General features: G+C 50.9%; 4 protein-coding genes across 4 annotated transcripts; 2 read left to right on the top strand and 2 right to left on the bottom strand.

The window, feature by feature from the left end:
• Nucleotides 1-922: 922 nt before the first annotated feature.
• On the bottom strand, nt 923-6,490 carry NOL12 (nucleolar protein 12). Its single transcript, XM_064420288.1, has 6 exons — nt 6,333-6,490; nt 6,043-6,148; nt 5,898-5,946; nt 5,324-5,466; nt 4,387-4,487; nt 923-3,753 (listed from the first exon to the last, which is right to left on the bottom strand). The coding sequence occupies exons 1-6, from the start codon at nt 6,407-6,409 to the stop codon at nt 3,582-3,584; spliced, it is 648 nt and encodes a 215-aa protein (XP_064276358.1). The 5' UTR covers nt 6,410-6,490; the 3' UTR covers nt 923-3,581.
• An 854-nt stretch (nt 6,491-7,344) lies between these two features.
• On the top strand, nt 7,345-14,822 carry LOC135300630 (arf-GAP with dual PH domain-containing protein 1-like). The gene is made up of 11 exons (XM_064420286.1): nt 7,345-7,691; nt 8,681-8,811; nt 9,693-9,784; nt 9,883-9,965; nt 10,649-10,761; nt 11,398-11,544; nt 11,947-12,030; nt 12,346-12,408; nt 12,917-12,988; nt 13,476-13,707; nt 13,795-14,822. The coding sequence occupies exons 1-11, from the start codon at nt 7,601-7,603 to the stop codon at nt 13,821-13,823; spliced, it is 1,137 nt and encodes a 378-aa protein (XP_064276356.1). The 5' UTR covers nt 7,345-7,600; the 3' UTR covers nt 13,824-14,822.
• A 904-nt stretch (nt 14,823-15,726) lies between these two features.
• On the top strand, nt 15,727-18,080 carry LOC135300631 (urotensin-2 receptor-like). The gene has a single exon (XM_064420287.1). It carries the CDS (start codon nt 16,941-16,943, stop codon nt 18,033-18,035), a length of 1,095 nt encoding a protein of 364 aa, XP_064276357.1. The 5' UTR covers nt 15,727-16,940; the 3' UTR covers nt 18,036-18,080.
• A 2,856-nt stretch (nt 18,081-20,936) lies between these two features.
• LGALS1 (galectin 1) lies at nt 20,937-24,598 on the bottom strand. The gene is made up of 4 exons (XM_064420289.1): nt 24,460-24,598; nt 22,879-22,958; nt 21,534-21,705; nt 20,937-21,145 (listed from the first exon to the last, which is right to left on the bottom strand). Exons 1-4 carry the CDS (start codon nt 24,466-24,468, stop codon nt 21,002-21,004), a joined length of 405 nt encoding a protein of 134 aa, XP_064276359.1. The 5' UTR covers nt 24,469-24,598; the 3' UTR covers nt 20,937-21,001.
• Between the last annotated feature and the right edge of the window lie 519 nt (nt 24,599-25,117).

A 25,117-nucleotide genomic window follows, 5' to 3' on the forward strand; every position in this document is an offset into this window, starting at 1 on the left:
ATTTCACTTTTTGTTCATTCATTAGGGGCAGTCTGCAATCCACTCCTCAAACCCATCTACCTCACACAACCCATTATTCAGTCCCTGAAAGTTCTCATCGCTCTCCCAGTAATTTTTTTCCTCGAGTTCATTTCTGGAACACAGTGCTGGAAGCAGTAGTGTGACTGTACCAAGTACAGCCTTGAGCTCGATACACGACAAAAGCAATAACTACAGTGCACTGATTATCACACAGCTCAGGCACACACTGAAGATGCCATTCCTCCCTTTTGCTGTGCTCCAGTTTTCCCCCAACTGTCTGATCTTTTTGGCTCCCAGTCTGCTTTTGATCCTCTGTAATCCCAATTATATTTTTGTATGTGCATGTGTGCGTAACTGCAGCCTAGCCAGTGAAAGCCATCATGCATGGCAGTCCCAGAGTGGCAGCCCCAGTGTGGCAGCCCATGTCAAAGCCCTGCACCTCCGTGCCAGCCCAGGGCACGTGCACAGCAACGCGCAGGTGCCCGAAGTGACCTCGCTGCAGAACCACACGTGAAATGCCTGTGGAAAAGGGGCTTCACAGGGAGCTGCTGGTCTCTGTTTTTCCTTTACGAAGCAGAAGCTGCACTAGCATGTTCATTTTTGCAAGTACCTTATATTTTTCAAGTACCTTACATTTGGAAGCAGCCTCCTCCTGAGCAGCTAAGGCGAGGAAAAAAACCCAAAATGTTCAAATCCATCTTGAAAACAAGTGGAAGCAGCAAAGAAGAATTTTAAGCCAGTCTGGTATGAACTGTGACGTGTCTGGCAAACACTTCACTCACTGACTTGTGTGCAAAAACTCATATCCTCATTTCAATATATCCAGGGGTAGCCTGACTGTATACCCTGTGCATAACAAAAGCAGCACAGGGTATACAGTCACTGAGGGCTGAGTCAGTAATTCACATTACAGAATAAAGCTTTAATCAATCAAATGGAGAAATCAATAGTGTAGTGAACAATCCTGATGGTTAACACTGCATAGGATTTAACAGTTTTGTTCTCAGTTTTTCCATATGTTTTTTTTTTTTTTTTAATTTGAAAACTCATTTTCTAGCAGGAACTGAAAGATTTCAGAGCATGGAAGGGGCTGTTGGAGACTTCAGCTGACACTTGAGAAAGGCTCAAAAATGTTACTAGGCCAGGGAAACAGCAAACTAAAAGTGAGATTCTTCTAGATCACCTGGCAGCAAAATGACAAAAACTGAAGCCATTCTTAGCACCTCATCTGGAATACAATGAGGTCATCCAGCTCTGTCCCAGCTACCATGCCAGGCTGCCTACAGGCTGGGGAAGGCAACTGAGCCACATTCCACACTCCAGCAGATTTCTCAAACAATAGTGTATTTCTTTTACAGTGGCCATCCCAGCTCCAGAGCAAACTCCTCGGGTGAGGAGGCATACAGGTCACCTTCTGTCCACAGTCAGTCCACAAGGCACTATGTCCTGGAGAGAAGGGAAAGCTGCTGCATGATCCAGACCAAGGATGTCACCCTGTGCTCCAGCTTTGAGCTGCAGTGTCCTTGGTGTGATACACCTCTCCAAACAGAACTTCCCTCTCCTTATCTCCTTCATCCCTCTCAAACTCACTAGAGCACTCTAGAGCATGTAACTCCCAAACCAGTACAAGAAATGATTTATACTCCACGCATGGGACCTCTTGGATACTTTGGCTGAGATCCAGTTGAGCATAACACTTTTGGCCTTGCCCGAGTTGTGTTTTTGCAGCTCTGAAACACCCAAGAACCCCAGGTGAGACAGGTGGATAGGTAAGCTCACCCATCAAATCCCATGACCTTTCTGGAGTGGTCTTTAAGACAGCATTAAAAGGTGAGGTGAGAAAACCACACACACACCTTAATAATGTGACTGAGTTTATTCTGTGTTAGTGCTCAGAACTCAGCCCAGGATGGGACTCTGAATCCAAGCATACAAGGCACCAGTGGTAACAATGTCCACTTCCTCAGCAGTTACCTTCTTCAGAGGGGAAAGGCAAGTGCAAGAGGACCCCATTCCTTACCACAAGCACGCGTGTCCTGCGTTGCCTGGCTCCTTCCAGAAGCCTCCCCGTAGCAGAAATTGTGCTGCTGCTGTCAGTGTTGAGGTCATACCCTCCCCCTTAACACACTCTGGAGAACAGCTCTGTGTGCACACCCTACAAGGAACGATGGAGAGAGACATCAGGCTGGTGCCATTCACTTTAGCGGCTGGTGGCCCTCAGCATTGTTCTGATGTTCCTCCATGTGGCCTCAGGCACTGCTTTACTCTTTTCCCTCCCATTTCTGGCATGAGGAATCTATTTACTTGCCCATTGCTGGGTTGCAAATTTTTCTGGTGTGGGTTTTGGACACATAGGCCTTTTCTTTCTTTGTCATTTCCTTTTCAGTGCACACATGGCATGGGAGGAGGCTTGGCTGACAGAAGTAGAATACTCCAGGATACTCCAGGACAGAGGCCAGCACACTGCCTGGGCTCACTCTCCTCTCAGAGGATTCACTCACAGTTTTGCCACGGATATTCCTAAATCCCAACTATACAATTTTTTTTTCTTCCCCTGCTGAGGGCAACCACAGTAAAAAAACATACACTGAGGTCCTAAGAAGAAAGGCAATTAGCTGCTAATAACTGCAGCAACCCTGAGGTAAGGGACAAGGGCAGCCTGTGCCACTCCCACCCCGGAGAGGGCCACACACACACAGCAAGGGCATTAGGGCATTTCATACTCCCCTGAGCTATCGCAGTTACGATCGGCATATTCAGCAGACAATGGAATGAGCCATTCCTGCTCTAGCTGGCTCTGCCTTGCCACAGAAATAGCTCCTAGCTATTCCATTTTCCAAGCACCAGTGGATTTCAATATCCTTTAAACACCAGGAATTACCTCCCCCACTTTCCAGTTGGTACTGGCGTTAGCATCGCTCCCATTATGCTTCAAATAAGTCACAGATTTTTGTTTTACTTGGCAAAATGACTTCAAATTTATTCACAAAGTTACCCAATTTCACCTGGCACAAGTACCAAACAAAAAGTACCCCTGCATTCAGGTGTGGCACTGTGTTGTGTGGTGAAGAAACACAGGAGACAAGATGACACCACGTCTCCATGGAAAAAGGATTTACTGCACAGCAGAAATGCCAGGGCACTGATGCAGGAGTGCAAGCAGAGCTCTCCCAAGTCTCTCAAATTGCCCTGACAACGATGTGCCTGTTGCACTCTGCCCCAGATCCCCTTCTTTGATAAAGCCAAGTATCAGCTCTGAAAGGGGGGGCCAAGGACAGAAGGGTTATGCCAAACAGAGAACACAACCTTCAGCAGAAGTTTTTAAGATTCTGTGATACCCAGACACTCAGCTGCAGATCACTGCAAAAATAAATGGGTAGAGTGTCTGGTCACCCTGGCCAGTGCTCAGGTGGCTACAGAAAGGCTGAACTGGCCTGGGTTAATGGCTAGCCAGAATGCCATGTAAACAAGGTGCTTGCCCACAATGACAGGGACCCAAAAAGCAGCAGGCCAGATGTGGAGCACTGTCCCAGCTGGTGGTCTGAACATTAGTTTCTCTGTTAATCCTGGTCACGGCCCATTTTCCCAGTCAGCCGCCGACGCTGAGTCTTGGTGGTTCGCCCTGTGCAGGACTTCTGGATTTTCTTACGTGGGCCTTGCCCACGTTGGGATCTCTTTCTTTTTGTCTTCTTTTGGCTGTGCATGTGCAGTGTGGCAGTAAGAGAAGATATTCTGTGCAGGGCAGAAAGAGAAAAGTGTTTGGAGACCAAAGCCTGCAGAAGCAAGGCGACACCACCACAATAGCTGGAGAGCTCTGTGTGGCCCAGCAGGAATGGATGCCACACACAGCAAGACCCAGAGGAACTCTAAGCTATGCAGGAAACCTGCAACCCTCTACGCGCAGTGACAACAAAAATTAATGTTGTGAGCATCGTGCTGCCCAGACCCCACAGAGTTAAAGCAACTCTCCACACCCTTAAAGCAGCCGTAAAACCTGGCTACTGAAAAATGCAGAGAATGCCTTAGCTTTCAGCTTTAGGAGCCTCTGACCTTCAACCCTAGAGACAAGCTCTGCGGCGGTGAAGGAGGGGTGGGAGGAGCGGACGGAGCGCGGCCCGCTCCCGCTCCGCCAGCGCCCTCTGCGGGCCCGCACCGCGCAGCACCGCACCGCACCGCGCAGCACCGCACCGCACCGCGCAGCACCGCACCGCACCGCGCAGCACCGCACCGCGCAGCACCGCACCGCACCGCGCAGCACCGCACCGCACCGCACCGCGCAGCACCGCACCGCACCGCGCGTCCCGGAACCCAGCATCGCCACCGGCTTCCAGAGCCCGACAGAGGCACCGAGCAATCTGTACGCACTTTTCAGACAGGAAGGGGTTTCTGGACTTCTTGGGCATTGTTCTCACAGGCTTGTTCACCACCTCTTCCCCTTTCTCTTCTTCGGATCCATCAGTTTTTCCCTTAACAAGAAAGCACTTTTGTGATTCTGGTGAACTAACTAGTCACAGATGAAGATTTCTTAATTCTCCACACCCCTTGCTGTCCAAGTGTCAAGGTTTCCTGTTGCAGTCCCACAGAAGGGCACAACCAGAGATGTCCTACAGTAATCCATCCCAAGATCCAAAAACTTCAGCATGATCTTAATGGCCATGTGATTGAAGCTTAAACTTGAATGAACCAAAGGTCTTGGCTTTTGCTTAAATTACTACCAAGACATCTCTGAGTGGACTTTCAGATTAGATAACATTAAAAATATAAGCACAACCAACACCTGACAGTCTCTAAGAAACACATACAAGCTCTTAGTTACAATGTATTTTCAGAATAAAAGTGACCACAACCAGAACTGAATGGTTTCCTTATTTGTGGTCCAAGCACGGGATTAGGGAGAGAAAAATGTCTCCTCATGCTAACAGTAATATTTCTGAAGAGGACACAGGAAAGAGGTCAAGGATGGACCATTTGGCAACGTCTGAAATCTTGCTGCTTGTCTTGTATCAGCTTTTAAAGTATTACACTGTTGCAATCCAGTCCAGTAACACTTCATTTAACCAGGGTCAGTCGGGACTAGCAAAGTGTTCCAGAGAGGTGTGGAGTGAGCTATTCATACAGAACATTTCCTTCTCTTTAGAGGCCCAGTTTAAATTGTGGAATAATAGAAAAGTTATGAGCTTCCCTTTCCATCCCTGTTCCCAGCCAGCTGCAAGGCCTTGGTCATACTCAGAGACCACCAGCCCTACCTCACCAGCCCCAGGAGTGTGTACAGGTGATACAGAGAGGTAGCAAGAGGCTTTACCAGGGGGCTGGTCAGTCCCAGCTGGCGTGCTCCCGACAGGTCCAGGTCGCTGATGGTGGTCACTGTTACGATGTGGTTTGGGTGGTCGATGTTCACAGACTCCGTCCGCGATGTCACCAAGTGCTCCAGCTCATCAGCCTCCTCTGGGAACACAAGAAATCCTACACTGCAAAGTGCCCAACTTTTCACAGGATAAACTCACCTGTTTCTGATGCACTACGTTGGGCTGGGGGGACACCTGGCCTTAGTGTGCAGGGATAAAGGGCACAGGGGCCTGGCACTGGAGCCTGGAGGGCAAGCTCCTTCTCCCCACTGAGGGGACCTGCTGACACCTTGCAGATGTCCTCCTGCTCCTTCCTTTCTGTACAACCCCATGACTGGTGGGACAGAGGGCTGCGGGGTCACTGCTCAGATTGCTGCCCAGCTTGTCTGGGGAACACAACAGGCCCGAGCAGCTGTTGTGGGACAGCGTGCGAGCATCCCTGCCCCAACCCTCAACACCCACCCAAGGCTGCCGGAGCACGGGCGCCCACCTCCCTCCCCACCGAGGGCCAGGACGAGGGCCAGGACTTACCGAGCGCCTCCTCCCTCTCGCTCAGCATCTTCAGGTACTCCTGGTGCCGCTGAGGAACAGAAACAGGTCATGGGGCCTCTGCCCGCCCCTCTGGCCCCACTCACGGCCCGCCCTGGCGAGGGGACACATGAGACCCTTCCCTCACCTCCTCTTTAATTTTATTCTGCTCTTTCTTCAGCTTCTGTTTGATCTCCTCCAGCGCCGCCTTCCTCCGCTCCACCTTCCGCTTGTGGAAGCCGGTCAGGTACTCCCTGCCGCCGACAACACAGAACGGCCCGGCTTTCAGCCCCCGGGGCTGCCCGGCTTTCATCCCCCGGGGGCTGCCCGGCTTTCAGCACCGGGGCCGCCCGGCTTTCAGCCCCCGGGGCTGCCCGGCTTTCAGCCCCCGGGGCTGCCCTCCCTCACGGCCTGCTCCCGGGGCCCGCCCGGCCTCACCTCCGCTGCTTCTCGTCGAAAGTGACCACCAGCCGCCCCTCGCGGGCAGAACCCTTCTTGTTCTTCTTGCGGCCCATGGCGCTCCCACGCTGCTGCCGCCCGCCCCTTCCGCCGGAACCCGGCAGCTCTGCCTTCCCCCGGCGGCAGCCGCGGCACGGCCCTGGCAGGCGCCTGTGCCCGGCCCCGGAGTCCGGCCTGGAGCGGGCGGGCTTTGCTTCAGGCGTGGGAGTCTCCGGCCGCGCTCCTCGTCAGCTTCCTCCCAGCAAGAGATTCTGTGGCTCTGCCTTGTGCTGAGAGCGTGGCAGTGTGGCACCCACTCTCACAGTGTAGCCCGAGACTCGTTCTGACGCTCCAGACAGTTTTGTATCTACATCTCTTAAATAAAGGTCACTCTTCCTAATAGTTAACAGCTGCAGTTCTTCAACTGAACATTCTCCAATAGAGCTCTGCGTTTATTTCAAGCTGTTGTCATTTCTTGGTGTTAGCAGAGCATGTGCTCCTTTTACCCGGGGAAGGCAGTTGTGGAGATGGGTCTTGGCTTTGATGCTGTGCCCAAGTCGCAGCACCTAGCTGGACAGCCATGATTTCTGTAGTGGTGGAGAGAGGCACTGGCATGAGTTGGTGGGGGGTGTCAAGACTGCCATGTTCTGATGGCTTGGAGTGACACTGGCTGAGCTCCTGAACCTTTATTGCTCCCCTGTTCTCGCCATAAAAATGGGTGTAATGCCTGTGTGGTGGCCAGCTGATTTCGGTGGAAGCTTCTGAAGTGTTGTTGGGGCAGCCAAAGCCAGCCCCCAGCCCACAGAGCATGACGAGTCCTGACAGGAGTCCTGTCACAGCCTGGCAGTCACTTGTCCACAGCCAGCTTTCCTTTATCAGCTTGCTTGCTGCTTTCGCTCTTTTCCTGGTCCGTCCTTTCACCAGCAGAAATGTGGAAAAACCAGTTCTGTGGTTAGTTGCTGCACTTCCCTCCACGCCCATGGGGCAGGTCTCCTCCTCCTCAGTCCTCACGAACAGTCTGGGTGCACTTCAGCCTCCAGCCTCTTTGCCCCTGCCTGTGCTCAGCCGGCTCAGGTGCACCACAGGCCTCTCCGCCCTTTCCATTTACCTTAACCTTCCTCTTGTCCCTCTGGCTGCCACAGCTTGTCTCTCTGGTGGCTCCTTCTCGCCTGGATAACGCAGTGGGGTGGCCTGCAGGTGCATAAGGTGAAGGAGGCTGCCCTCCTGGCCCTGTCCTGTCCTGCCTGGAGGGATACCGTTCCGAGGTGATGGCTGGAAGGAACGAGCGGAGCATGAAGGCCCTGAAGGAAGTGTGGAAAAGAGCAGAGAACTCTTTGTGTGCGGATTGCGGGAAGCCAGGTGAGTCCCCAAAGGATGCTGGAGGAAGGGTTGGAAGTAGGGAGCTGGGGCTGATCTCTAGCACTTGCTTAGTGCTGGCTATCTGCACTGCACAGGAGCTGGGGTGGAGAGAAAGGGGTCGCATCGCTCTGGGCATTCATTTCCTCTCCCTTGAGGTGGGTTGGCAAGGGAGGAGGGAGAAGACGCTGCCATAGCACTGGTGGGAAGGACAGGGACGTGGGAATGCCAGATTAGCAGGGGCTCCATAGCTGCAGCACCGTGGGTTGTAGTCATGTCAGATCTCAAATGCAAATCAAGGTCATGCCCAGTCAGGACCTGACAGGAAAGCTCGCAGTGAAATCTTCACTTCTCCAGAAAGAAGGCATGATTCAGGAGGGCATTGTCTCTGCCATGACTCAGCTCTGAACTGACAACCTGCCACAGTTGCCTAGGAAATTTCATTTACTGAAGGGCTTGCCCTCTCAGAAGGGTACCCAGTTTGAGGTCCTACAAGTGCTGCTAAAAAGACCCATCTTACACCTCCAAAAGGAGTGTACTACCCAAGCCAAATTAAGACTGGGCAAATTAGTACAATTTTGCCCTATTTAATTATTCCAGGAGAGTTTTAGATTCAAGGTTGTTTTCCACTTTGTGAGCTAAACACTGTTAGGGGTTTGCTGTGATGCACTAAACAACTCCTGGAGTCTTTTCCCAGAGGTGGTTTCATTTTCCTCTGGGTGATCCTTTACACAAAGGGAGTTCACAGACCACTTTGGGGTTTTTCAAGATATAGATCATTAAAAATTCGTCAAAGTGATTGGAACAGGGAATGAGGGACCAATAACTTGGTTTTTCCTGACTGGCATCCATGCCTTGGGCGTTAATTACTCAGCTCAGACGAAACTGTGGCTGTCAGCTCCCTGTTTCTCAGGACTACATTCTCAGGTGAAGCTGAGACATCTCCCAGGGATATTCACCGCTTCTAGTTATACCCTTTTCCATATTCTCAGATCCTGACTGGGCATCCTCAACTTTGGGTGTCTTTATATGCCTCAGCTGTTCAGGAATTCACCGCAACATCCCTAGCATCAGCAAAGTCAAATCCCTGAAGATGGACTACTGGGATGATGCTCAGGTGCAGGTGAGATCTTTATCCCCATGGGTAGGGCAGGTGGTTTGAACTAGGCTTTACACTCAGTGTCCTGGTAAAATTAGTCCTTTGACCTCACACAGTTGGAATGTAATCCGGTTTAATCAGTCTCTTTTCTACTCATGAAAATCAGGGATAACTCTCCAGAACCCACTGGGCCAGGGAGGATACACTTGCTTTGTGTGTCTCCTCATGCCCTGTTACTTTATGGCAAATGCAGAGCTCTTGCAATGTATCTTACCAAGGCTTAGGGTCTTTGTTGCTTCAGATTACTTGTTTTCCACTTTCCAAGACCATCCAGCCTCAATGTCTCCTTTTGATTTCATTAGTCCAAGGGGAAAATCTTGGGCAATTCCATTATCCAAGAAAAGCTTCCAGAGATAATACAATCTCTTGAGAAAAGTGGCACTTATGAGAACTTGACTTCTCCCCGTTACAGCCCCCTCAACTCACTAATCTTCAGGGGACTGAAAATATTTTCTGGAGATCCAAAGAAAATAATCTGTGTCTTGTTGCTCTTTGGAAGAGGTTGGAATGTCCTTCTAGATGCCATTGCAGGGGTGTTGTGGAACCCTCCAGGAGATGTGGCACATGACAGCAAATCCACTGAACGTGTGCGCACCCAGCCTTACGGAAGTGACGTTTATGGCACTCTGTTGATTCAGGTGCAATCACTGTCATGTCTGAGAGTAGATGAGACCTTTGAGACCCACCTTCCTGCAGCCAGACTGCTTGGATGTTGCAATGGAGGGGAAGGAGAATGCTCCATTAGAGTTTGATATGCATTTGACCCTGTAGTGGGTCAGAAAGTAAAAGGTCCAGTAGGAGTCTGTATCAAAGGCAAGGCACTAACTCTCTGTCTAACTCTGCAGTTTCTGGCCAAGCATGGGAATGCTGTGACTAAAGCCATATATGAAGCTCACATCCCTATTTACTATTACCAGCCAACCTACAATGACTGCCAGTAAGTTGCTGCATACAGAAGAAAAGGGGGAAGGGCAATTCTCTGTTCCTCTAATTCCTGTAGTTCATTTCTGAGCTACCTGTCCCCTCTCTCCACAGAGTGCTGAGAGAACAGTGGATACGGGCCAAATATGAACGTAAAGAATTCACTGAGCCGGGAAAACAGCTGCCATATTCTGATGGTAAGAGCAGAACACAGCATCAAAACATCCTTGCCTTTGCTGGACATTTCTGAGCATCATGAGATGTCAGTGTTGCAAATCCCACAAGTACTCCTGAGAACCCAAGTGGTACTTACAGGGCTTCATTTTGGGGTGTCAAATTGTGGACAACATAGGCTGGCATTGCCACAGGTAGCTTAAAAGCCAGATGTTACTAGGTGGCATTTTTCAAAGACATTTGTTTTCTTGGTGGAGACAGACATCTACAATAAGGAATATCTGTCCTGCTGCATGCCACACCCTCTAACCAGGGCAGTTGTCCTGGGCAGTGCCAGTCCTGTGACAAAGGGCAATGGAGCCCAAGAGTCAAGTGGGAAGAATTCTGGTCCCACACCAAAGTCTGCCAGGATTCTAGTGCTCACAGGGACAGCTCTTACACTTTCAGAGGTAGTTGTAGGAGCAGGACTAGGAGGTTGGAAGAATCTGGGAATGTCTTTTGGTGCACACTTATCTGCACTGCAAACATGGGAACACACCATCTTTAGTTGTAAGTCAGAGGTGAAACATCTGAAGTGTTTACTCTCAGCCATAGTGCATCATGTTCTTTGTCCCAGAGGGGTGGTTGGGCCCCAGGCTGCATGTGGCTCCCTGGTGTCTACCATGCCTGTGGGGAATGCTATTATAAGTGGCTTTTCTGCTCCAAGGGGTGAAGGAAGGCATCCTTTGGAAGCGTGGTCGAGACAACGGACAGTTCCTACCCCGCAAGTTCCTCTTGTCTGAGAGAGAGGGATGTCTGAAGTATTTCACCAAGCAGGATGTGAGTATGGTGGTCAACTCCTACCTCAGTGTGTACTCCACCCATAGCAGCGGGGTCACAGAGATGTTCTGACTTCCTACGCATGTTTCTGGGGTTGCCTTGTTCATCCCAGCTCAGAGATGATAACAAAACATGTCACTAAAGAGAAGGGTCCCCTTCCTACTGTCAGAGTGGCTTTTCCTCATGCTCTCCCTTTGTGCTTCCCTCACTACTGAGAAAAGGACTGATCTTTCACTCCACTCCTATCCATCTGCCTGGATGTGTAATCCTGCACCATTCCTGGAACCAACCTCACCCCACTGTGATCCAAGTTGGCAAAGACCTTTTCTCTGATTGGTTTTGAGGAGGGCTACTTTCCTGCTCATTCATCTCTCTGAAATGAGTGGGGCAAAAGCTAAAATGCTGTCACAAGGGAGGGAATGGCTCAGGGTAGGGAGAAGCAGGACATGCCATCCAAAGAAACCTGGACAAGCTCCAGAAGTGGGCTGATATGAACCTCAGAAGGTTTAAAAAGGCCAAGTACAAGGTTCTCCACCTGGGTCAGGCCTCTGACCCTGCCTTACCCCAGGTAATCAGTAGCTCAGATCTCTTTCCTCTAGGATTGCTCATGCATAGTCAATGCCATTCTGTTTTCAGGCCAAAGAACCCAAAATCAATGTTAAAATAGATGTAATCAATGCTACATTCCAACCAGAGAAGATTGGGAACCCCAATGGCCTGCAGATCACCTACCTCAAAGACAATAAGACCCGGAATATATTTGTCTACCATGAAAGTGGAAAGGTATCTGGTTTTAGCATCAAACACTGCAAAGCCATTGAGGTGCTTTGAGGAGCTGCTGATATTAAATAGTATGAAGCACGGGTAGGATGGGGTGTGTGAGTGTGAGCTGCTGTAGGTAATAGGTTGGGGGTTCTGGCTCTATGTTTGTGTATCTGTGAGAGAGTTTTGCTGCAGGGAGCAGGGCAGGAGCACTGGCTGAGGTGGTTTGTGTGGGAGGAGTTCTATAGAAGATGTGCTGTCTGTGCATGTGGGGAATGGGGCACCGTGCTGGCTGTGTGCATGTGAGGGAGATGCTGCGGAGGGAAAGCTGACTGTGTCTGTAGTTAACACAGGCGTGGGTGGATTTAGATGCCCCTCTGTTGCTCTGGCTAAGCTTTCTGTCCTGTCCTGTTCCATCCTCAGGAGGTGGTGGACTGGTTCAATGCCATCCGCTCTGTGCAGTTCCATTACCTGAAGGTAGCATTTCCCATTGCCAGCGATAATGAGGTAAGGCAGCCCGGGAGTCTCCCGCTGCTAACATGATAAAAGAGCTCGTTAGTTACTGTTACAGCTCCAGGTACGGAGGTGGGAATTGCAGGGTAAAGACAGAAGGATGAGAAGGTGCTTTTAAAAGGGCTTGTGGTGGTCAGAAAATAGCTGCTCTCTGCTGGGCATTTTGGAGGCAGAAGTGATGCCTAGCTAGGCAGTTTGGGAAATGTAAATTTAGAAGGTGACTGAATTTGGGAGAATAGAAGGGTGGGGGAGGGAAATGAATAGCGAAGAGGCACAGCTAAGTGAATGTTACTCTTGCCATTTTGTCAGATTAAAAATCGTCTCACAAGAAACTTCTTGAAGGAGGGATACATGGAGAAGACTGGTCCCAAGGTGAGCCTGCTGTGGTAGAAAAAATCTAACAGGGCCCTGCCAGAGCACCACTGGCTTTCCCTACTTCAATATTTTTCCTGCTGTTTCCTCATTCCCCCTGACTTTTTAGACACCCGTGGGAAGAGTGTGTGTGCACCAAGGGAGGGGAGAATGAAAGGAAGGGGAAGGACACATGTGAAAGTAGATGAAGCCAGAGTCCCTGCTTTCTCCCAGAGCGACAGATCTCTCTGCATGTGTCTGTGTGTGCGTGACCTTACAGGTATTTAGTGTCCAGATTTCTCCTGTCTCAACTCTGGGGTCCTTCAGCGCAGTTCAGGAGCTGGGGACAGCAGCTGGGAGTGAATCACCCGATACTGACCCCCACTCTCAGCTCAGAAAGGGCGAGGAGGAGGTTGCTGTTAAGGCAGGGGCTTGCTTCAAACGGTGGGGATGGGTTTGGGGTATCCATTCGCACTGCTCGCAGCAGAGGGCACTGTCCCCTCACACATGTCACCTCTTCCCTTCACAGCAGAGAGAGGCTTTCAAGAAGCGCTGGTTCACGCTGGATCACCGCAGGCTCATGTACTTCAAGGATCCTTTGGTGAGAGGGAGATGTGACCACCGGCAGCTGCAGCAGCGGTGCTGAGGGCAGGGTCAAAGTGGGCACAGAGTCTGTGCTCTGCAGTAAGGGTGGCTTGCAGGTTTCCCAGCTGCTGGGAATGGACTCTAGGTCTTCCCCTTTCCATCCCTTTTAGTTCATCACATGCTTTCTGTGTTTGTTTCACTGCCTGCAAACAATGGGAACAGGGAGGGTAGCAGTGTAAAGGTGGTGATGGGAGGGTGACACAGGGAGATGAGCGCAGCAGTTTCTCTCTCAGACCTCTTGAGATTTATGCCCTTATTTTTTCCTTTTCACTACTGCCTTTTAGCACAGGCTCACTGCTCTTCCGAATCCCTTGACCAGCTCCAAAACCTTTTGCTGCTCCATCCCCGATCCTCACACACTCTCCTCCTGTCCTTAGGTGCCCTGTAATGATTCTCTTGTTCTGGGATTCCATAAATCACTATCTTTCCCTTCTGATGTGCAGGACGCATTTGCTAAGGGTGAGGTATTTGTGGGCAGTGGAGAGAATGGATATAGTGTCCAGAAGGGATTGCCTTCAGGGACACAGGGCAACTTCTCTTGGCACTACGGCATCACCATTGTCACCCCTGACCGGGAATACCTCTTCACCTGCGAGACAGAGACTGACCAGCTGGAGTGGATCAGAGCCTTCACTAGTGTCATCAACCAGGCCATGACTCCACAGGAATATGCAAGTAAGTGCCTGGATGCTGTTTCCTTCCCCTCCTGCCACTCCCATTCAGGGCATTGCTCTAATGCACCACCTTTTCTTTTCACTACAGTTGAAGCCTACTTCAAGTTTAAATCCTAGGAAGCCATGCAGGAATCTCACTATGACTGAACTCTACCTGGTCCTATTGGGTGGCTGTCAGGACAGGAGAGGAGATTGACATCAGAGAAACACAGTGCTCTTGGAGCACCCTTTGAAGCACTTTTGCCCTCATAGAGTATCCACTTTGTTTTGAGGGCCCGATTAAGCTGCTTCTTTTCGAGTGCAAGATTTTGTGCATCTGAATCCTCAGTACAACCTGTCCCTGTTAAATTGCTGTCATCTGACTGGATGCTGACAGGTCTTGCCTGTCAGCTGGGCCTTGGAAACTTTGGCACTTACTATGTTGGACGTGAGACCCTGCATGAAACCACAGCCACCCACCTGACACAAGACAAGAGCTGCCTGGCTGGAGCCAGGCACCACAGCGCGTTACAGGGGCTGCTGGACTAAAAGAGCCTGTTCCTTTACAAGAAATATCATACCTGCTGGTCACAGAGATGTGAAACATCTAGTATTTGATCAGCTAGTGCAGTGGTTGAGAAAGGTCACTTAAAAGATGTAACCTAACAACCAAATGTGAGGCTTGTTTCCTTCTGCCATGTATGGGCTTGAAAGCTTCTTCAGATGACATTTGTTTGCAGACCTTCCTCCAAATGCTTCAGAGACGATTAGGATATCATCTCAAAAATAATGTGGATATACATTTGGGCATGTGGATAATGTGTGTGCACACACGTAACAAAAAGTGATGGAGGCAGAATACTGCCCTAGGGAAGATACTGTGAGGGATCTTCATGCCAGCTGCCAAACTCGAGTCTCTATCAGACCAATGGAGAGGGGTTGGGTCTTGCAGAGAGGAGCTGATAATGTGTGTAGAGTTCTGAGTCTGCTGTCTGTACTAGAGCCTAGGGTTGATGCTGAATGTAGTAATACATGGATCTCTGCTCCCTCATTCCCTGTATGTCAAAGACCTGGCACTTTCATTCTGCCCTGCATATTGCATATATTTATCTTATCCATCACACGTACATGTCTGTATGTTCATGTTCTATTGGTAACAGTTAGCCTAAAACACTAAATCAACCCATGATTCATGTCTTAAAGCTCATCTCTCAAAGCTCTCTTGGGAGAGCTGTGCTTCACGTGCTGGAAGGAGTAGCTGAGTTCTGCTGGTGACTGTAGTATCTGAGGTGTTTGCAGTTTTATGCAGGCAGTGTGAGAGAAGGTATCTTGTGTTAAGGGGAGCTAGCTGGAATTAATGAGACAGCCAGTATTTTAATTAGCTCCTAAAGAAATAATTTAAAAATACCATTGTAATTTATTTTAACTTCCTAAATTAGCTGACATGTTAACTGCTGAGGTATGAGGTGGTTTCTTAGAAAAAAGTACAGACGATCAAACAAAAAGCCATAGCTGTTCATTGTATTTCCTGGGGCATGTGGACTGTGATTATTCCCATCAGAGCCAAATGGGCAGATTCACAGCACCCCTCTGCTTCTCTGGGGACCCCACTCTGTGCCATGACCACCACAATCTGTTGGGAGCATCAACTTTCTGGATGAGTAGAAGCATCACTCACCCTGCCACCATGGTGCAATGGAAATATCCACCTAAAAGTATATTTTCACTGCATTTTGCTGATCTCTTCTAGTTTGGAGCATGATTTTCCTGAAAACCAAAGGTCATTGCACAGTGTGGGGAGTACTGATGGGGTGCCTCCTCCTCCTCCCGTTTGCTGTTGAATTACCACTGCTGGATATGAGCAGAGGCATTTGACTCAGCCGCAATGAAGCTCATACACTGATGATGCAAAGGAGTGTGGCTGGAGCAGCCTGAAACCCTGAACTAAGAGCAGAGTGCCTGTAGTATGGCACAGCTGTGTCTGCTCCGCAAATCCTGTCCCACCGTGTCTTCCTACAGCGAGGGAAGGGCCGGGAGCATCGGGCACGGCTGTTGTGCCATGGTGGCTCGCTAGAAGGCGGTGGTGCCTCTGCAATGGCTTCTGCTCCCCGCTCTGAGGCCAGGCAGCTGCCCGGGGCTTCGAGGGAAGGAGGGGAAAAGCTTAGAGGAGGAGAATGGTCTTTGTGGAGAGGAAGGAAAAACCGAGTCTAAAATATCCAGTCCTTTGAGTCTCTGGGAGCTTGCTGCTGACTTGAGGGCAAAGGTGGAAAAGGGCCAGGACAGAAAACTTGAGAGGTGCTACCATCTGGTGGGCCTGCTTGCAAACTGGGGACTGCATCCACAACACCCAAACCTCAAAGGGCCCTGAAGTCCTTGGGAGGGAGCAGGGGACAGGTTCTTTCAGTCTGGCTTGGCTGGGGAGAGCTGTGTGGTTGCTCCCTGCCTATTGCACTTCCAGGGCTGGCCCTTGTTTCCCCTCTAAAGCCACAGCATGATGCTTTCCCTCCCTGCCATATTGTGGAGTCTTGTCTTTCAGTTGTCTCCTGTCTCAAACGAGGACATCTGTAAAAGGAGAAATGGGAAAAAGAAAGGGAAACAAGAACAAGGAGGAAGACAGAGCAGGATAAAGATGTGGGGGAAGAAAGCATGTCTGCCAGAAAGAGGAGGGAGCCAGGGGGGCTCCTCAGCTAGTGGCCCAGTATAAATTTGGAACTGTATTCACACTGGTGTGTGAAGCTGTGAGCCAGGCACATTCCTCCATGCAGTGGTCAAGGCAGCTCTCAGGGGTTGGTTCAGCGGGGCCTGGCCCACCTCTCCAAAGTCTGTCTGAGCTGAGCTGACAGACTTGGGAGCAGAAATCTACTTGTTCTTCTACTGTTTCTGTGGGCCCAGCAAACTCTGGAGAAGCAACAAGGCTAGCGAAGAAAAGAGACATTTCCTCCGGGCTGGCAGAGGTTACCTTGCATGTATTGGTCTTGAAGGAAAAGGCAGTGTCCCTTTCTTGGCTCTTTCATGGTTAAGGAAAACAACCGGGCAGAGCTTGTGATGGACAACATCAGCAAAATGGACTGGACAGTTGGAGGTGAGGAACAGACTGCTCTGGAGCACCCTGTCTATGTCTGATGAACTCTCCCCATTCTTCCCTTGGCTGTTTTGCTGTTAAGGATAGACGTGTCCCTTACAGCGAGGGCGGAAGGGAGGAGGAAGGAGCAGGTCTCTGACAGCTTGATTTGCTCTTGCTTAACTTACCCAAAGATGTCTTACAACACTTCTCTCATCAGCCCAAGTCCTAGAGAGGATCCCAAGGGTGGCAGTTTCTTGGAGGAAAGCAATGGTGGGGGTGATGACAGCAATGTCCTGGGAGGGGACAGCCTGGTCACAGGGCCGCTGGGCGCAGTGCTGCTGGTCATGTGCCTCACTGGGATGGTGGGGAACATCTACACAGTGGCAGTGGCCTCTGGCAGGGTGGCAGGCTGCTCAGCAGGCCCCTTGGGGGTCTACATGATCAACCTTGCCCTGGCTGACCTCCTGTACCTTTCCACCATCCCCTTTGTGGTTTGCACCTACTTTGCCCACGACTGGTTCTTTGGGGATGTGGGTTGCAGGCTTTTGCTCAGCCTGGACCTCCTCACCATGCACGCCAGCATCTTCCTCCTGACCGCCATGAGCCTGGAGAGGTACTGGGCGGTGGCCAAGCCTCTGCGGGCCCGGCGGGCCGGCAACGCCTGCCGCAGACTGGCCAGCGCCATCCTCTGGCTCCTCTCGCTCCTGCTCACGGCCCCCATGATGGCGATGACTCAGCTGCGGCAGGGGGACGGCCCCCAAAAGCGCATCTGCGTCCCCACCTGGACGCCATCGGCTTTCCGGCTCTACCTGACGGTGCTGTTCGCCACCAGCGTCCTGGCACCCGGCGCCGTGCTGGGCATCGTCTACACCCGCCTGGCCCGGGCGTACCAGTCCTCGGCCTGGCGCCGGGGGCTGCCGGTGGCCGGCCGGGCCCCTGCGCGGCGGCTCCTCTCCAGGATCTCCGCCATCGTGGTGGCCTACTGGGCCTGCTTCCTCCCCTTCTGGGCCTGGCAGCTGGCCGGGCTGTACCAGGGAGAGGGGCTGGGCATCGGCCCCACTGCCCAGGCCTACCTTAACTTCGGTGTCAGCTGCCTGGCCTACGGCAACAGCTGTGTCAACCCCTTCCTGTACACCCTGCTTGCCAGCAGCTACCGCCGGCGCCGTGGCCGCGCTGGGACGGGCGAGGCGCGGCCTGCAGCACCCTCTCGGCAGGCTGTGGGAAGGCACAGCATCCCCCCGGCTTTCAGGGAGTTCTCGGGGTCTGTGAGGGAAAGTGGGCAGTGAGCAAGCTGGGGGCATCCGACCTTCAGCTGGGGTCATCTTGAGAAATAAAAGTGTGTCGCCTTCTGTGCCAGCATGCAGTGTTTTCCATCAATGCTGTTGCAGTGCTTTCCCCTTTGCGTGGCTGCTCATCCTGCTCAGCTGGGCAAGCAGAGTGCTTGTCTCAGGGATCCTGACTCCGTCCTTAGGTCCTTCAGCTCTCACACACCAGCCTCCACCTTGCACAAGGCTGGGGAGTGGGTGGAAGGGAGCAGTCAGCTTCGATATGTCTAAATTATACATCTGGGGAACCTTTGCCACCCCTCATCTCCTTGCTAGCAACGGGCCAAGCCATAACAAAGTCAGGACAACAGTGAGTCATAGATTTCACAAGAACAGTGAGTCACTGCAAGAAACAGCCACGCTAGCAGGAGACCTCACTAAGGTTCATATTGCTGTGGTAAAGCTACCACTGAGCTCTCTTCAAGAAACCATCACAGAAAAATCTTAGAAGAATCTAAAGAAAGATTGCTAAGTGCAATTAAGAGGCATTGTGAGATTCCCTAGCCCAGGCAGTCCAGTACACTTGCTCAGCTTTCAAGATCAGCCCAGCAGAGGAAGCTGCAAGGAGAGAGCTCTCCTCTATGTCCATCATGACAGTTCATGGCACCCTCACCAGCACCTCGGCCCTGCTGTGGTTGAGGGAAATACCCAATTCTCTGGCCTACCAAATGTACCTCAGTCTGCCAGAGTGTGTCTACACCACTGTGCAAACTGAGCCAGGTCTCCTGCCTTGAGACCATCCAGCCTGATTCATTTCCATACGCTGAACCTCTCTTCTCCAGGAAGGATGGCTTCATCCTTATCAGGCCATGGGCAGAGTCCCCAAGCTATGCTGTCTCCTGCCATGCCAATGTGCAGGGTGGCAATGCTAGATGTCATGTTTACAATTGTAGGTGTAGCCCTAAAAAGAGTGTGATGTGATCATCCAAAGCGGCAACACAAGACTTCAAGAGAGATCCAGCTGCAGAGCCTCAGGTTGCTTGTACACCCCAAGTGCCCCTACCTTTCTGCTAAGCTCTCATTGCATCTGGTAAGCTTCCTGCTCAGACTCACAATTCCTAGCAGCCCAGCCTCTCGCTGCATGGGTACGCAGGACCTGGCAGAGCCTCATGAATTATGAAATAAGAGTGACAGGTACAGCTGCTTCAGGGAAAGTCCCTGTTCTCCAGCTGCTCTGGAGACTGCTTAATGTGAGGAATTAGCCCAGGCAGGCCTGCAGGGAATGCTGTAGTACATCAAATTGTTAGTGCTTTGTGTTGCTTGTGGCCAAGCCTTTCATCCCAGACCGACCTGGTAACTGCTGTGCACTGTGGATGGGGCAGAGCCCACCTTTCCTCCACCCACCAGGCACAGTATGCTCAGCAGGAGCACCAAGGCAGCATCAGACTGAGAGAGACCCTGAGGCAGCTATGCAGCAACATCAAACATGCCTGACTGCCCCAGACTCCCAGAGTGAAATAAATGGGCAGGAGATCTTTCTCCTTTTTAATGCCTTTATTAAGAAGAATCAGCTCAGGTGGGGAGAAATCGACCCGCCGCTGCTCCCAGGCGTGGCACGGAGAAGGAGGGTGATGCAGCTTTGTCTGCTGGTCTGCAGGCAGCGCTGGGGATTCAGTCCTCACCACGGGAGAGTAGCAGCTTCCTGCTTTTTTGTCTAACACCCCGGGGCGTCTCTTTAATCAACATCTTTTCAGGTTAGAAAAAGGATCCAAGCAGGTACGGGACTATGCTCCCATCCTTAGACATCACTTAGGTCACTTGTTGGCTCGTAATTTTAGGGGTTTTCCTGGGAAAACGGTAAAAATTCGGGGCGCAATGTATTTCTCATCTGCATACTGGCTCTGATGTCACTCCTATCCTTCTGGTACTTGGGAGGATGCGGGTGTCCCTCCCTGGCAAGCGGCCAGAATCAGGGGGACAATGGTTAAGCACCAGCCATTAACAGGTAATTGAAGAACTCCTCTTTTAACAGTGAAACTAACTTACAGCAACTGGTCTGACTTGTTTTTAACTCTGTAACCTAAAAAAAAAAATAGATAACTTTCTATTCATAACACAGAGTGTAGCCTCAGTTTAGACTGAGAAGTGCTCGGGTTCATGTGGGCCAAGTAAAAGGGGAACAAAAGCATAGAGCACACATCCTTAGCATCCCACACTTCAGCTGGACATTGCTGCCTCCCTCAGCTCTGGATGGAACAGGCAAAGCACAAGGGGCAGAATACAACCAGACACCTCCACATTACTGCCTTCCTGTGCCACAGCACAACACTTTGTGCTCCTGCAGTTACTGAAGAAAGGATTTGGATGAGGAACTCTCCACATGCTCTGCCACACCCAGCAAGGCAGCTTTTCTACTGTCTCCATGCAGCAGTAAGAGGTCCCAAGCACACATAGGAGTAGGAACAGCCTCTACAGAAGGCTGCAGCCAAAACTAGCACAGTGGAGGACTTTCCCCTCACTTCATGCCCCACTAGGCTCAGCTAGCACAGCCACTCAATGCTGTCTTGATGTCAGCCAGGAGTGCTTAGTTTAGGTAGAGTTAATTTGTTCAGGCAGTGTAAGGTGTCAGCCTAGACCTCAACAGCTTGTGACCTCACTTAAAGGATGCTTTTACTCTCCCCTGAGTGACAATTAGCCCCAATGCCTCCTGCTGCAACTCTCCTTGGACTTTAACCTTCTGTGTTCCCAGGCTTTTAACCTTCATCCTCTTCTCCATCCATGACTTTCAAGGACCAAGGCTGGGACAATTGCATCACTTTATGGTACTCAAGCAACTCTGGCTACCCCTCCCCACCCACTCCCAGCAAGGTGCCCAACCCATGAGGACTCGCAATATTAAACAGATTAGATTTTGAGACTTAGTACACCAAAACTCTTATTTATTGATTGTTTTTTCTGTATCTTTGAGATGGAGGTGTCAGAGGAAGTTATTCCCAGCTGAGGGACTGGAGTGTGAAGTCCCCTTGTGTATCAAAGTAGTCAAAGACAGAGAGGTTAAGCCGGTTAGGGAACGTGAACTGGTGGCCTGGCAGGTGGACTGTCACATCATTTTGGTTGACACTAAAAGTGATCTGCAAGGCAAATGGAAAAGTTAGAGAAAGTTTCCTTGAGCCTCCGCAGCACTGCTGTGCCACTCTCTGCTTCACAGAGTGAACAAGCTCAGTAGAATAACCTGTTCATCAACAGCAGGAGTGTTATTCTGGTCTCCCAAGAGATGCCCATTCTCTGCTCTGTTCAATAGCAACGTCTTTGAGCCAGATGGAGCTTAAACATTTATCCCCACCCTCCATCAGAGCTCAGAGCCCTGAGTCGTGGCACTGGCCAAGCAGGAGAAGCCAGCCACCGACTGAACAGACAGCCCTGAGACAGCCCTTGCAGCTGGGTGTCCTGTGCCAAACCCTCCCTTCACCAGAGCATGTACAGAGAGTGTGTATATATATAAATATATGCATGCCTCACCTCTGCTGTGCCCCCCTTCTGGAAAGGAAAGACAGCCTCCCTGTGCTCTGCACCCCACTCTTCCACCTTCTTGGAGTTGCACACGATGGTGTTCACATCGCCATGAGCATCGAAACGGGGATTGAAGTGAAGTCCAAGGAGGGTAGCATCCTTGCCCAGATTCATCACAAAGCTGCAGAGAAAAAAAAAGCAGGCATCAATACAGCTAAAAAAAAAAAAAAATCAATACTGTGGTAGCATGTTTCTTATTACCATGAGCATCCCTGGGTCTGTTTCTTCAAGTCCAGCTGAGGGTAACCTAAGAGAAACCCTTTGCTAAATTATACAGCTTCCCTAAAAAAATGGTGTTGTGGCAGTAAGGGGCACTTTTCTGGGGTGATAGGCTCCAGAGTGCCGTCCCGGGGAGAGACACCACTTCCTCAAAGCTTTTAACAAGAGAATGGATCATACACAGGGCCCTGAACAGAGTTATACACCCAATTCAATTCCCAAGGAGTCAGTTGCTTTCCATAGATTTCCTCAGTCCTGAACAGTTAGCTAGTGCTGCATCCTGCCTGACAGCCACTGCCTTCTCCCCATCCTGCAGGCAGCTGAAATAATTACCATGTCATTAGCTATCCCAAAGTATCTGCAACAGTAGTGGGAGGAAGTTTCCTAGCCTAGTGTCCACCTTGCCTTCAGGCCTCTCACGAAGATGAGAAGAGGCATATTATTTGGCAAGAGAAAGCCTGGGAGGTTTCACTCAGACAGTATCAAACTTCAAAGGCACTGGGAAGAGCTGGGACATGTTTCCTGGAACACCGCTAGTTCTGGTGCAGCAGGAACTACAGGCCCCAACTTACTTGCAAAAGGCACAGGGGCTGGGGGCTGCTGCAGAGGCTTCCTGAGCCACCCCAATCCCTGCACATTTAGGGCTACATTTCCACTTCAGCCCACCTGCCTGCTCTCCACCTTTCTTTTTTCCCCACCACCATGTGAGAGCACCAAATCCACTGGGGCACCATAAATGTCCCTACTCCTGGCCACCTTCGTGCAGGGGAGAGGATGTGGTGGAGCAGATGGTCTCAAACCAAATCTCAGTATAGACACAGCTTCCATTTCCTTTAGCCCTCACTAGAAGGATGTGGTCACTGCCAGCGTGTGCAGTTGGAACTTCACATCTGCTTTGGCTTATCCCCTTGGCAGTACTGTCTGCAATGTGCATTAGGTGATGACTCACTGGAAGCACTGCTGCTCTTAACCCCTTCTCCTCTTCTACCAAGAGACAGAGTCCTTTTGCCACCACCTTTTGCAGACCCCTCAGAGCGGTGCCCTGGCCGTGCCCGGGCAGCACAGCACAACTCACCTCTTGGCATTTGGTGCAATTTTCCCCTTGACAGTGAGGCGCTGGCCAGGCTTGAGACCCAGGTTGGTGCACACTGGTCCCTGGGGAACAGGGAAGCAGAGACATTGGCTCAGTACCTGCTGGATCACTTGTTCTGCCTTGGCAGCTTTCCCTGCTGCCTTACAAGACATGCTTTGCTTTGGACCCGTGGAGAAACAGGGAAGCTCCCTTGCCTTAGGGCATTGTACCAAGGACATCCCAGAGAAGTTACCCCAATCACATGGTACATTTGATTAGAGCTTGATTTCCTAATCTTTCTCCTGCTGCTCTCATCAACATATCTGTATTTCACAGCAGTGAAGTGTAAGCACCTGCACACTCCAATCACACCCACCCCATCCCAAACACACCCATGTGCCTGGCAGGGCTTGTGTCATCCCACACAAATCTGTCTGGGATGGATGGCAGGGATGGAGACTCCACTCCCTTCCCCTAGCTCATGTTTGAACTTCAAGCCTTGCCCAGGTCCAAGGGCTCAGACACCTTGCTTCCCATCTCCCAACAGCTTCAGCTTTTTTTTTATGTAGGCTTGGTATTTGCAAGAACATTCTTCTGCTCCACAGAGACACCTGTCCCCCACCTTCTCTCTAGGAGGACCAAAGCATCCTGGCAAACCCATATTTACTCATTTTTCATCACAGCAGAGCCAAGACCTCAAGAACACTGAAAATCTTTTCCTATCCCACCTTAAAAAATAAGCTTGCTTTTGGGACAGTCCCTGCTTAATCACTCTCAGCCTAATGAAAGGCAAGTCAAAGAAGTGTAATCACTCTTCTAACACAAGCATCTCCCTAGCAGAACAGCTGGGAAGGGATCTTGGACATCCAACCCCCCTACTAAAGCAGGTTCATGTAGAGCAGGTTGCAGTGTCATGTCCAGGTGGCTTTTGAATACCTCCTGAGCAGCAGACTCCACAACCTCTCTGGGCAACCTGTTCCAGTGCTCTGTCACTCTCACAGTGAGGAAGTTTTTCCTCATACTCAACTATAACTCCATTTGTTTCAGTTTGTGTCCCATGCCCCTTCCCAGAGTTGCTGGGCAACTCCGTTAAGAGCCTGGCCCCATACTCTTGATACCCTCCCTTAAGATAACCTCTCTAACTTCTTAAGGTATTTGAAGGTAGTCCTTGACATTCACAGAACACTTCTGTAAGGCACATTCCTTCCAAGAAAGAGAAGAATAACAACTCAGTGACTCATGAAAACTTCAGAGAAAGCAAGCGTCAAGGCTGCCCAGAGAAGATGCTCAGACAGCAATAAATGTTACTGCAGCAGCTTCTGCAGAGGAGAGCTGCAGTAGAACAGGTTACCCCAGCTTAGGGCTCAACCCAGCGAGCATTCCCACACGTACTGCCCCAAAGGCATCCTACAGGAACAAAAACCCACTGCTGCCAGAGCACAAAATAGCAGCCAGCCCTCTGTAGTGGATGCAGCAGGGATCATCCCTCAGCAGTAGCAGGCACCCAGGCTAGCACAAGCACCCTCACACCCAGCCAACACAATCCCACCTCCAGCAAGGGTGCCCGTCCCTTTCCCTACTCACGCAAGACATGGTGCTGCTCTGCAGGGTAGCGCTCCTCTCCACCGAGGTGCAGGGGTCCCAGGCAAGTAGCTCCTACAGCCCCACCCTTGCCTTTAAATAGATGGAGAGCTGAGCTGTCCCAGCCCTTCTCCACCCCATGCACCAATGGGACGGGTGGCAGGGGTTGGTTTTGGGAGGAGGGAGGGTCTATTAGACAGAGCTGCCTCCTCCCACACTCACCCAGCCTCCTCTCGGGGATGCTGAGCACAACCCGTCCAAGCAGGCTGTGGGCCGCTCCAGGAGGAGATCCAGCTGTGTGTGGCCATGAATCCAATGGAAAATAGTTTTACAATGAATGTTTTATTTTCCAAGGTTTTTATCCCACATGGAAAATGGTCATATGGATCGAGACTCGGCGGGAAGGGTCTGTAGGGAGGGTGGGGCTCTTCAGCTCTAGTTAAATCAGGAGTAGAAGAAATGTCACTGATCACACGTAGCGCCTCAGAAACTCTTTGCAGACCAGGTGAAACCCCAGTAACAGAGGACTGAAGCTGCATCCAGAGTCACCCAGCTGCACTGTGAATCCTTTCTGCCCCCAGAGACTGCCCAGCTGCCCAGCCTTTACCACCCACTTTTGTAGGTATGGGAACCAAAGGAGGGAAAACAGCCCTTTTTCTAC

The sequence above is a fragment of the Passer domesticus genome, chromosome 5, assembly GCF_036417665.1.
Source record: "Passer domesticus isolate bPasDom1 chromosome 5, bPasDom1.hap1, whole genome shotgun sequence".
Classification (NCBI taxonomy): Eukaryota; Metazoa; Chordata; class Aves; order Passeriformes; family Passeridae; genus Passer; species Passer domesticus.